Source organism: Dermacentor variabilis, chromosome 1 (genome assembly GCF_050947875.1).
Source record: "Dermacentor variabilis isolate Ectoservices chromosome 1, ASM5094787v1, whole genome shotgun sequence".
NCBI classification, from domain to species: Eukaryota; Metazoa; Arthropoda; class Arachnida; order Ixodida; family Ixodidae; genus Dermacentor; species Dermacentor variabilis.
Window position 1 is genome coordinate 70124737 of NC_134568.1, and position 13729 is coordinate 70138465.

The following is a 13729-nucleotide window of genomic DNA, read 5'->3' on the forward strand; positions in this document are numbered from 1 at the left end:
AGTCTCACTGTAAATAATGTAAATAAACCTCCCAAGTTTTCATCCCAAAGTCCTCCTCAACTCTTACAAGCTTTGCACGATTACGGAGGACATTGTGCATGTTTGTAAGGCCAGAATGTAATGATCTGCGTCGAATGTGTGTGCCGAAAGAAGCTGCCAAAATATCACTATTAGTGTATAACAATTAACCACTCAGACAGTAGGTATTTATGAAAAAAAACAATGAAAACTAAAAAGGGGATCCGAATTTAACTTGGAAGAGATAGGGGGTACCTTCTAGAATATATAGGAAAACGTTACAAAGATGAAGGGAAATTTGACGATCGAGTCACAAGTAGTTATAAAATTCGCAGTAGTTGGAGCGCGCAGAAGAGGTCACAGAGAGAGACAATAACTGCACAAAAAATAAAATCGGATCCAAAGGAAACTGCAAAAGTATGGAGAACGCACCAAGGCATCTATATAGGTGGTGAAACGCTCATATCCGGGGCATTTATGCAACCAACGAAATTAGCAAAGTGCTCTGGGGGTCACCAAAACGCCTTGCAATGGATTAAAAAAAAGTTGCTGCAAGATTTCGAATTTAAACTTTGCATAATCGTAGTCAAATTCTCCTCCAAGTCTATGCGGGCATGATTCTAAACTGGAAATATGTAATGAAATCATCTATGTACGTATGTAATTATCAGAACGGGATGCGCTCAGAGGCGCCAGAGGATTGATCACGTGAGCAGTATGTGTCGTGGGAATGGAACAGTGCCCAGATGGCGCGGCGTGTCATGGTGGCATGTGCCTCTTTGGCGGGGGAAAGTGTGAGAGCTTCTCTCATTTTTAATCGATGAGTCTGCAAAGTCGAATTCGTCTGTTAGGTTTTCTACTTTAGGGGTGGGGAGGGAGGCAATTCAATTAACTCTGTGTGAGGTGCCGGTGATAAAGATGTTCTTACAGTGAGGAGGAAAGCTACCAGTCCTCTCATCTCAGCCTAACTTGCCAAAACGCACACATGGTCTCATCTCGAGAAGCACTGTGATCGGGATCGGGTTCGTTGGCATGAATCCACAGTTTTGGGTAGCGCAAAAGGAAAACGTGCAGCAGAAGAATTGTAGAAGAGCAAGAAGACGCGGTTGTCTGCATATAGTTTTGTTGTCCGTGTCGCCATTTCCACTGCCCACTGCGGTTCTTTCACGTCTAGCGCCCCTCGTTAGATCGCACCGTACTCATGACGACTCTTTAAACCTGCCACCCTGATCTCTTCTGTCAACCATCGTACCAATTCCTACAAAGCCTGGCAAGTAATACATACTTTAAGAAAATTGAAGTTTCAGTGTCGCATGAAAGTATCACGTGAATCGAATTAAGGAAAATAACTGATTTCAGTATTTCTAGAACAAAAACTGTAAATTGCCCAATGCGAGCTATCGGTGAAATCTTGAAACATATACACAGAATCATGTAAGCGAACAAAATGAAAGACACAGGCAAAGATAACCAATGTTAGAAATGTGGAGAGCAAAAGTACTAGAATCAGTAGTTACACGTAGGGTGTAACAAGTTGTAGATTTGAACTAATACTCTCCATTTGCCATTGTTTCAATAGGGGAACAGCAAAGTTATGAAGCAGGGAGAGCTAGCTTACATTATGTGGAGTTTGACTAACTTTATATGTTACGATTTTATAGCCTTTGCAAATTATGATATTATAGCTGTAAACAAGTTCTTGCTTAATTCAATGAAACCGGGCATCCATTTTTGGTTATGCCTTATAACTGTTCGTGGTATGTGAGGATTTACTGTTACAAGTTCGCTGTGTGACTATCTGAAACAAGCAAACACACGAACATAAAAAAAATTCAAGCAAGCAAGCATACCTTGCCATGTCATGGCACGCTCTTTTTTCTAAAGGGAGTAAATTTCTTTCCTCTGCACGCAAATTCGTATTCTCTAATTAAAAGTATCCCACTATGAAGTATTTTGTATTTTCGTTCTTGTTGCACAGCGCATGACGTTCTAAAATGGCAAGATTGATTATTCAACAGATTACCTGCTTTTGTTTTACTGCGAGTTCTCTGAACAATAAAACAACTTGGTTGACAAACTTCAATCGAACGTTGATTCGTTCTCTCTGGAATTTCCAGACGCGCCGGTGGAACCGCCCTAGCTCACCTATATCTTACGCGGCTAGCGCCCATTCTACAAAGAAAATCAGTACTGCACTTCTCCTGACGCATATCTCGTGTACATTTCTGCTCCAATTTAGTTGCGCATGTGACCAAATCAACAGTGACCACTATTGCTCATTCGGTGTCTAAATGCAGTGTTAAGAGCATGTAAAAACATTTTTACTCCTTAAATATCCGACATTTACAGCGCCATGTGGATGTCAGACCGGTGTGAGCCTGCCTTGCAGTGTGCGGTCCCCAAGACACACCCTGGGGACAAAATGTCGGGGACCACTGCAGACACCGAGAACGTAATGGAAGACCCGGCTGTATGATATAGGTACGGCCCACCGACAACGGATGTATGGTGTTCTGAACTCCTGATGCCTTATTTCATGGCTGGACTTTTCAAGCACACTTACGCGCTTAAGCTTATACCAAATGCGCTTAGTTATTACGCGCTCAGGAGAAGAAAATGCAAAATTCTCTCTGTCATCGTTTCTATTTTTCGAGGCACGCGTGGTTCGCAGGCTTCTGTTCCCGAGCGCACGCTGGCAACCGACGGCGGCGTGCGATGCCGCGCGCTCACCGGTGTAGTCGGGAAAGTCGCCTCGCAGCAGCCGGGCCGCGCCACCGGCGAAGAGCAGCAGGTGCAGCTGCAGCACCGCCTGCGGGAAGGCATGCAGCACGGCCACCCAGATCAGGTCGCTGAAGGCAGCGTCTTCCTGGCGGCCGATGAACAGTCGCATGTCTGACCGGTCGCCCGTCGCCATCATCACCTTGTCGAACAGCACGGACGACAGCCTGCGCGTGCACACAACGGGGCAGTTTCTGGCTGCGTTTGTAAGCTCCTGTCGTACAACGGAGCGCGTGGATACAGCAACCCACATGGTACGCGTTTCCGACGAATTTTCGGCAGGGCGTCGGTGCATCCATTTTACCCTGAGAACTCTACAGCGCGTATAAGTGGTCACCCAAACTCCCCAGGCATTCATCCATTACCGACTATTTCCGCTGCACCCATTATCTGATATCATTGACTTATCAAAAGTTAAACAGGTATTCTACCTCGACAGCCTTAGGAAATGTTTTCAATTTTTCGTGAACCTGATGCGTCACTACAGCGACGATTCCTTTGTACGCTGGCTTATTGAATGAACGCGTGTCGAAATACATTCCGGGCAAAATTATCGACCGAAATTAGGGCCCCTGATAGCGACCGATGTTTTGAAACTTGTTCTTGGCCACCGACGCCTTTAAGGCTCGAAATTCAATACAGTAAAACGAACTTTGCTGTTTCTGTGCATTTGAGCACGTGCACAAAGCGTTCCGATCGTCTAAGGACAAGCACAGACATTGAAGTATGTCCAAAGGTAAGACCTCCGAGATTACATTACGGCGTATCAGACTAAACAAAAACGGAATTCTCTCGTACCGCTACCTGTCCTGCTTTGCCACCATGAGCAAGCAGAGTCGCACCTACATTTCTTTTTAATCTCCTTTTACTGTTACGTCCTATCGGTTTCCAATACTTAGAGTGGCTGCCGATCCCAGGAAGAAATGTGGACACTACCTATATTTACGTCGCTAATGCAGTCGAAGAGCCTACCATAGCGTGCGCACTTTAATTTGTAACTGCAGGGAACACCTTTCGGCCCGGATGTCAGCGCAGACATCATACCCGGGTAAAATGAAAACTCTAATGCCGGGCGAGGTCACGCGCCAAAAATACGTCAGAAATACGTTCTGTGCGTTCTGTTATGGGTTTTCACAAAACAACAAAGGGTTACGAGAGACACCGCACAGTGGATGGCTGCGGATTAGTTTTCACTACCTCGGGTTCATAAATATGCATCCAGGGCTCGGCACACGAGCGTACTTGAATTCCGCCCCATCGAAATACGGTCGCGAATCCAACCCGTGACCTTTTGTTCAGCAGCAGAACGTCATACACGCTATACATTCCAACACCCTCGTGGGGTATAGTAGGTGCTTGGTTTCTCCCATAGCTAACAGCTTCATCTTTAATTAAGAGGGGTAAGGTTGAATTGTTGCTGGGAGACACATGAATTATTTCTTGAGGACTTTTTGTGGCAATTAAGTATGATAGCTGCGACAGGCGACACGAAAACTGCATTAAACTTTCACAGCTATCCCTGTCAAACTCTCGAGTCAGGAATTTCGGCGTACACCTGATGGTCACGAATAGAAAAGGTTTCAACTACGGCTGCATTTATCGCCGGTGTAGTTAGAGCTCGATGTCATGCAAAATACTTTATATATATAGAACTTAGAAACAGAAAGTGTAGTCACTTAGCAACAGAGGTGGGTGATGTTACAAAGAAGCGTTCGTGTGGTTCGACGTTGGCGAACCAATGTGATAAGCAGGAGTGGGATAATGCAATGATTCTGTTCGAATTCTTTTCTTTCCCGCGCTTCGTCACGGTTCACGAGGTTCTCCGCCTACGTTAACCAAGATACACTGGTCGTGAGGAATGGATAACAAGGAAAATAATCGAGCGAAAGGAATAGCTACATTATTCCAGCTTAGGTGTCCTCGAATCTGTTGCGGTGGCTCAGTGGTTGCGGTGCATCGTCTGCTGCTGAGCAGGAGGTCACAGCGCCCGCATGTCAAAAACGCTAGTGTACCGTACTTTTGGCGTACAGTCAAAGAAGCACAGGCGGCCAGAATAATTCAGGAGCCTTTCACTACGCCACTCCTCATGGCCCAGGGCGCAGCTTCGTTGCGTTATCCTGGGAAAGGGAAAGCAAAAGGACCGTCTGTAAATGATGTCAGGGTCAAAGTAGTGTGTTGGTAAACAGAGGGTACTTAGCAGCCCAATTGTTTGTCAACTTTCCGAGCACATCCAAATAAGTTATTCATTCTAGAACACTCGGCATCGACCCACCTACCAGGATCGTATACATCTCCCGGACACTGCTAAGACGTACGCGCGGCTATATGCACCAATGGGTCGAACTCGCACGTGTTCAGGTTCATGGCGTTGCAACTCACCATGTGTTAGGGCACTCTGCAATGAAGTTGGATGGATGGATGGATGGATGGATGGATGTTTTGAGCGTCCCCTTTGGAACGGGGCGGTGGGTTGCGCCACCAAGCTCTTGCTATTATACTGCCTAATGCCCTACCTAGGTTAAACACACCCAAATTTTCTGATCCCCTACTGCGAACTGTACTTTTGTACGTCTCAGTCTTTTGTCGTTTCCCTGCTTTTCTTCCACCAATCCTCCAATCGCCTCTAACTAATGCCTATTGCGCACATAATTGCTTTACCATGAACCCAAGGGCTTCAAGGAGGCCAGTGGTGCCTAAATCGACCGCTGGGTAGACGTCTTCACATTCTAATAAAACATGCTCCATAGTTTCCCTAGCTTTACCGTAGCAAGCACATGCTTCTTCTTCCTTCTTACATCTCGGTTTATAGGTGCGTGTTCTAAGGCATCCCGATCTCGCTTCGAAAAGTAATGAGCTTCCTTTTGAGTTATCATAAATGGTTTTTTTCCCGCTTTTGTTTTTTCCTCTTAAGTAGTTACTCATGGCAGGTTTCTTTTCCATTGCCGCCACCCATGATATTATTTCAGCCTCTCTCACTTCCCAAAAAAAAGCTTGACCTTCTTTGTTGCTGTGTTGCCCACCCTACAGGCAGCACACTTGCTGGTAAGCTTCCTAGTTCTTTTCCTCCACTGTGAATCAATGTTTTTCCTGTACAGATACCTGAACACTCTCCCAGCCCATTTACTTTCTTCCATATCCCTCAGCCGTTCTTAATACTCAATTTTACTGCGAGCTTCCCTCACTTCAAAGCTAGTCCAGCCCATATCACCCTGCACAGCTTCATTTGTAGTCTTCCCGTAAGCGCCCAATGCGAGGCGACCCACTGACCTTCGGTTCCCCCCAAGTCTTGATTGTACCCCTGATTTAAAGCAAACAACCGCATTTCCAAAAGTAAGTCCTGGAACCAGTTTGTCTGTACATGTCGCGCCACCTAGCAGCGGCGGTGAGCACCCGCGAGTAGGCCCTCGCCGCCATTTCACCATTGCCCGTACTGCGCTCAGGCACGCCGGAAAGCCTCCTTTCGCAATTTTTCCATGGATTAACTGCGGCCTCTTGGCAGTTCCTCCGTAAGAAGTGTGAACGAGAAGAACAAGCACAGATACTGCATGTCGACATCAAATTGTACCGCTTCGCTTCAAAACAGTGAGAAGCGACCCGGCGGTTGCAATGGATCGTTGCGGTTCGGCGCGTCAAGTGTCGCTCTTGCGAATTTCTGTTAAACAAACGAAGACGTAAACGCAAAAAAAGGAGAAAGAAACAACAGGCAGCATCCGTAAAAACGCAAAATAGAGCGACAATTGCATAAAAACGCGTCAACTGATTCTCGCTGTTGTAAATTGGTTTAGATAGTTGTTTAGCTCGTCTCGCTCCAAAACGCGTGGTGGTTGTCACGTGTCAAATGCAGCTTTGTAAGCGCTCCGTGCTGGAGCTTTGTACGCACTGTGCTTTTTATTGTGCATTAACAAGCCAACGTGCAGCTCGTTTCTGCGGCAGGATCAAGACGCGACTGCTGGAATCGGGCTGATTCATGCCGATGTCTTCTCGCGCTTAGAACAGCTGAACTAAGGGTGGAGTGTATCGCGTAGAGTATTCGCAAATTAGCATTTCTCTTGCGCACGCTAGCACACATTTGTTCGGTGTTTGTGTTGTTCAGTCTAAGCTGATTGCTCTCTATAATGTTTCAGCGGTGATGACTTCTCGCATTGGAGCCCGAACGACAATACGAGAATACGCTCGAGGCACTTTGTCAACGCAGAAAAAAGCACTTCCCTGCCAACTCGCCAAAATCTCTACATTTGTGAGGTGCAAGGCACGCTCCTTTGTGAGGTGCAAGGCACGCTCCAAGTAATGAAGCTAAAAATGACAGTTGAAAAACGTCTACGGCCGTATTTTCTCACTTAAGTGGAATGAACTATTTGTTAACTTACTTCGAGTTCGACGTCGTAAGCGTGCTTGATTTGTTGTGGCAAACACTTCACGACCTGCGGTGGTTGCTTGGTGACTATAGTGTTGGTTTAAGCACGAGGTCGCTGCATCAAATATTGGCCGCGGCGGCCGCATTTCTATGGTGACGGAATGCCAAAACACCCGTGTACTTAAATTTAGGTGCACGTTAAAGAACTCGTGTGATGCAAATTATTCCGGATACCCCCACTACGGCGTGCCTCAATCAGATCGTGGTTCTGGCACATGAAACCCAGCATTTATTTAATTTAAGCACTTCGTTGCGATGCCCGTGGTGTTTATTTCTTTGATCCGATGTTCATGGTTATAGTCGTAAGGGTGGCGTCCTTTCTCAAGCGTCGGTGGCCGAAAATGGGCCACGACGTTCTCGATTGCCTTAAAACCATAATTTAGAACGACAGACACGCTTCAAACGAGCGCCGCAAACGCACGCCTCCGTAGAAATGACCGCCTCGGTGTTTCGCGGAACTGACATGGTGGCGCTGACGGCTGAGCCGATCGCTGCGCCGCCTGATCATTGAAGCTAGCCTTGCCCACCTGCCGCAGATACCTTTCTGGGGAATAAACACGGAACATTTCGTGAAATTAACATTGATGAAGTGTTATGAAGTGTTTTGTTCGTCAGAAAAAAAAAAAACAGTGTACGAGACGATCAAAGTGATATATCCCGCGACTTGCGTACATTTGGATTTAGATTCTGTGGTTTAACATGCTCAAATCACAATTACCTTGTGAGGCACGCCGTAGTGGGAGACTTGGGATTAATTTTGACCACCATGGGGCTCTTTAACGTGTCCCCAATGCACGGGACACGGACGTTTTTGCACTTCGCCCCCATCGAAATGCGGCATTTGTGGCCGGTATTTGATCCCGCAACCTCGTGTTTAGCAGCGCAACACGATAGCCGCTAAGCCACCGCGGCGGTTGTTGGGTACATTTCGTTCGATTACAAAGCACAATGCTTTTCCTGGCGTTATACGGAAGCGAGTGGTAGGGCAGGAAGTAGAAGAAAATGAAACAGAATTGGAAACATTAAATTCTCCGCAGACGCAGTCTAACTGCTATGCTATCAAAATTTTGCCTCATGTCATCGTATATGCTATCCCTGTGTTCTTTGCAGCTGTACTAATGGGTCACAGGCAACACAAAACGGGCCCAGTGGGAAAGTCAGTGGAGCATCATATCGTAATTTTCTAACGAAATAAACCACCGCCGCAAGTGAAACTGCTTGTGCAGTTAAGACTGTTATACAGGTAAACAGGCGCTACAGTACAGCCCTAAACAGTTGAAGGGATATTAGACACTAAAAAGCGTGCTCTAGGTGTCAAAAATGGACGCTTATAACTGCATTTTAAGCACTAAAACAAAAATAGGTCCTTTGAATGTCAAAAAATGCGAGAACATAAACGCCCGCGACAAATACCCTCAGAAAGAAAAAAAAACATTTGCCGAGTTTTAAGAGAAACGCAGTCGCCCTTTATTTATAAGCCCCACGTCATACATGCATGGCTTAGAGCATGAAAGACTGCGGTGACGAAGCGATGCGTGGAATATGAGCAGGCAATCTTCGTTAAATAACCACATCTGCTGGCTTATGTTTATACTAAGTGCAGCAACCATACAAACGCTCCTGAAATGCTCGAAGAGCTTTAAAATGCTTATCGGACCTGTGAAGGTCACGTTTAACAGAAGTAAATAAACAACTGCATCACTGGCGAAGGAGATGAAAATAATGTACTCAATGGGGGAATTATATATTCGTAAGTTATGAAAGCCGCGAAGTTCTGTTGCTGCTGTATCCATGAGCATCACACAAACGACATCATACGCATTCATGTCATGGCAAGTTTTCGGCTTCACTTTCGAGCCAGGCATATAAAGAAACCTTGCGGCGGTGGTCCGAGCAGCGACGAGACGAGTGGGAAAACAAACCTTTTTACGTGATGAAAGTAACAGAAAAAAGAACCACGACTTAAACGACGCACTAGGTTACAAATTATTTGCACGGCTAAGCAAGTCCCTAGATCCCTAGAAGGGGAAGGGTCATTGGCCAGAGCTACTCACAAGGATCCAACCACGCGCCGGAGATGGACCGCCGCCGTCAAGGAGCCACAGGTGAGCGGAACACAAGCCGCTCGTTCGGAGCGGTGTGTACGCTGCCGCTGGGATCCGAGGTAAGGAGCGCCAGTGAAGACGCCAACGTTGCGCTTGTTGTCTCTCGCAGGGAGGTGCAGAGTTCGGCGAAACAATCCCAACTGGAGTGGCGTTTGTCAGACGCGCGCATATTTGGAAGGCGAGTCATAGCATTGAAATAGGTGCCTGCTTTGAAACGGTACCAGGAATGGTAAAAGACCGGCAGTCACAATAGCCTGTTCCTCTGACCTGAGAACCGGCAGAACACAAATGCACAGTGGCATGCGACCTAGGCGTCACCCCCAACCCACAGTTGTTGCGGAAAGACTGTGTTCAATGTAGTCTACCAAGAAATAAAGAGAGTGTGGATACAATTAAGCAACTACCGTACCACCATGCAGATGACCAATCAAGGAACCAGTGACGTTGATTATGCACGCGAATCCCTCAAATGTAATAATAATGATCACAACAGTGCAAAACACCGGTGATTCCACCAGGTTTGCAGCGAGTTGAAAGCAAAGCGGCATGCTAAAGAATTCGAAGAAAAATATAGAGAGGCATTTTCAGGTACTAGAACAGTTGCAAACTGCTTAGTGACCTCTAATTACTGTTAATATGTTAAAATGTCATGACACGGTGGCATAGAAAAAAAGAAGACGTTTACGTGAAATTAGCTGAACACTCTTAGACAAAGGCTACATACACCCTTTGGGGTGTATGTACGCATATACACCCTTTGGGGTGTATATCTGTCCCACAACAATAATCGTCATCTGCCTTGCTTGCGTTTCCTTACTTGAAAACGCCGCGCCCGCTACTTTCCTGCCGGAAATGCAATGTCATGCTGATAACGCGCATGCCGTTCGTTACTGGGAAGTACCGGGCTCGCAGCATTAAAGAAAGGAAATGTGGACAAGACAGATGACGTTTATTGTTGTGTGGCAAGATACAAACCAAAGGGTGTAATTTTGTTTTAGAGTGTATGGTGACTATACCTTGTGGCCAGTTGACTGCTTGGAATTTTGAAACATAAGCTCACTCTGTGCGCAATCCGGTAACTTATCTATCGAGACCAGACTGATTGTTATGCTTCATTTACAAAGCTCGGCCATCAGACCGTAAGAAAGCGCGATGCGTCCTGCACGCGCATTCTATCTCGCTCGGTGCAAAAAGTATTCGGAGGGACACATAAATCATGCGTAACTCCCGTGTGCTACAAAGTGCGTCAAAAAGCACGCTGATAGTGCAATTGCATCGGCAAACGAGTTTTCACGTTGAATGAACCCGCTGCATGCTCTTCAGACCTCCGCAAGCCCCAAAAAAAGTCAGACGCATAGCGTTGTTTGCCACGGAAGAGCATACGTACAAGGACCATGACAAAATTTGGTTGATCCTTCTTTCAGAGGAATTGGTCATAACATGAAAGTGAAACGTATTCCAATAACAGTGCAGCTTCGTTGCACATTCACAAATGTAAGTTTATAAATGTGCAAAGTCTTCTGTTATTTACACTTTCGCTCGCAAGGCGAGGCAACCGCAGCGATAGGAATCACGCGAGACCTGTGCTGGTGCGCAGCGTAAACAGCACCACGGAGGCTACCAGGCGTCATAGGTATATCGGACGCGACAGTGAGTGCGTACGTGACGAAACTGCGTCGTTACAGCTCCGGCAGCATGCGCGCAAGCACCCATACCCATATCCAAAGGTGAGCCGCGGAAGCGCAACCGAGAGGAGGCAGTTGTCGAAGATTAACTTCGAAAAAGCGCCATGAACGCCGTCACCCGCAGACGCCGACTGAGTTACACCGCAAGACACTTCCAAGCACTACCATCTTTACTACCTCTATATTGGTCCTGGACTAAGGACACCACCCACCACGCGTAATTGCCGGGTTTTAGAGATGTTTATTCGTCCTCCTCCTCTTCCAACGCTGATGAGCCCAGGGTGCCGGTCATTTTGCCTACACAATTATTCCTTAACGAAACTAATAATACTCAAATATCCCCATTACAACAAAGACACGTCAACAAAAGCACAATTTCTTTAAAGGGCCCCCCAACAGGCCGCACAAAAAAAATTCAGTTATACGCTGGAAGTTAATACGTACCCTCTAGGGAGCGTTATACAGCAATTTTTCAAATTTGTTCATTACTAGCCGAGATAGAAACATTTCAGTGACGCAAACCCACGATTTTATGAGGCGAGCTTGACCGCCAACATAGACCCTCTCTCCACTTAATCCGTCTAGCATCCTCAAGTGAAATTCCTTCCCTGAGTTCTCACATTCCAGAGCTCGAGGATCGCGTGACGCATACGACACGGGCTCCGCCAGCTTTTTTCTCGCTTTCTTCCTGCGCGGCGGACTTCTTCTGACGGTGTCGCACGCAAGTTGTTGCGTTTGACTCGTTTCGCGCAGCACAAGATATTGCGCGCTGCGCCCGAGAACACCTGGCTAGAGGTATAAGTCAGTGCTACACAAACACCGAGGTATGCACAAGCTGATCTAAGAGCATGATCGCGGGCTGAAACAGGGTAGAAAATGACATTTTCGGTGTCTGCGCGTGCGAATGCACGAAGTGAGAACAAGCAGACGAAACCGAAGTACATCTCCCTTGCTGCAGTGCGAAGTACAACAAGAACACGCACACATTCGGTTCGTGGGTTTTATTATTTCTCTAAACTTTAATTCACCTATTGAAGCGACCGATTACAGAAATAACAGATGTTGGCTTGAATAATTCTCGAAGTCACGTGCCACTATGCGCAACGTCAATGCACAGACATCTACTTATACATTCCTACTGCTAGCGCATCAATTAGTTAATCCCCTCACTTACACAAACAACAGAGCCGACGGAACGTACCAGTGACCTTCGTCGCGCCTTCCAGCGGGAATCACTGGAAGGAGGGAAGCAATCTTATCAGAATTGGAGAGGCAAAACACCGACCGCGACAGCACGACCCACGTGCGACCTTGGTGCTGCTAAGCGCGGTCTCGAGCTGGCCGCGTGCCTCACCGCTAACCGAAACGCGCCTCCTTTCGTACGTTCCTTCGCATTGTTATCGGTCAACGTGGCAGAGCAAAACCGTTCGACGTCTATAATTTACCGACACTGAGCTCATCGTGTTTGTGGTGTCCGCAAATGCCGCGTGCGTGCGGTTGCGTCCGCAATCCTTAAGGCGATAGACCTTACGACAATTATATGAAAAAAAAAAGAGAATGGATGATTATCAAAGCCCTCTAGTGTTTGGCCAACAAGGCCACAATCTTGAGGCCGCACATTTGATCTCTCATGAGCGGGAGCTTGCCAACAACGAGAAACGAGTAGAAAGGAAATAGGACAGCTGCGCAATCCTGCAGTACAGACGCTGTGTTTCGTCAAAACGATTATAGCTCTAGAGTTGCACTTCAGTCATCAATCAACCAATAATATTATTAGTAGTATTTTCACACTGTAGATTTATTACATCATGTGAAATATACAGACGAGGGTCCCGAAGTAGAACATTGCAATGGGACCCTCGTCATGACATACTACGTCGTACAGAAAGACCCCTGGGCGAGCTGTAAAACTTTCCATCCTGTAGAACGAATTAACCGGGTTACCTTATTATCGGCATACTTCTGATACGGCAGCGTGACGCCGCTAAAGCTCTTTGTTGTCCCTCTATATATCGATGGTTGTTTGTTAACAGGTGTAACATAGGGAGAATGATTTGCGTAGCCTTGCGACCTCAAAGAATGACTAGAAGTTTCACAACTTCTAATTGTGAAACTTCTGACCTCCATTGAGAAGTTTCACAAGTCAAAGGTGACTACAAGTTTCACAACGCCAGAACGATACTCGCCGAGTGATGACGTATATGCGAGGTCCTTCGTTTTTGTGTAGAACCTGATAACCGCCAGATTTTTGCAGCCCAAACAAAATAAATAGAAGTTAGGTTAAACCAAATTTCTCCTCGAAGTTTCACCTTTTCTAAATAATAACAGTAATGATAAATGCAGGTGTTGCAAAACTTATGAACGCTGGCCACATTTTGCGAACAAGTGGTTAATATGTATCATAGTAATAATATTAATACGTAAATATGGCATTTGTCTTGCTTTCGCTTATCACTCCAGCAGTAACCATGCATATATAAAAATATAGCATACTCAGGGCCTACCGACCTTGCGTGAACGAAAGCTTGTTGCTTAATTGGTAGCCGCGTTGAATTGAATACGACAATGGCGCATCGCACTTCCTTCATATCGCATATATGTAAACGGCAGTAATGCACTTGGAAGCGAAATAAAGCAGCGTTGACGTTGCCTTGCATTGCAAACGGTAGCTGTGACATTAAGATGCTTACCCAACTACATTACATTCAAAGATGGGTAATTCCATTAAT

At 46.3% G+C, this 13729-nt stretch overlaps 1 protein-coding gene across 1 annotated transcript in view; it reads right to left on the reverse strand.

The window, feature by feature from the left end:
- LOC142579130 (uncharacterized) overlaps positions 1 to 13729 on the reverse strand; it is a 46150-nt gene that overhangs the window by 17738 nt on the left and 14683 nt on the right. Inside the window, exon 2 of the mRNA XM_075689036.1 lies at positions 2749 to 2963. Coding sequence (XP_075545151.1) covers positions 2749 to 2963 — 215 coding nt within the window. The remainder of the gene's footprint in view (positions 1 to 2748; positions 2964 to 13729) is intronic.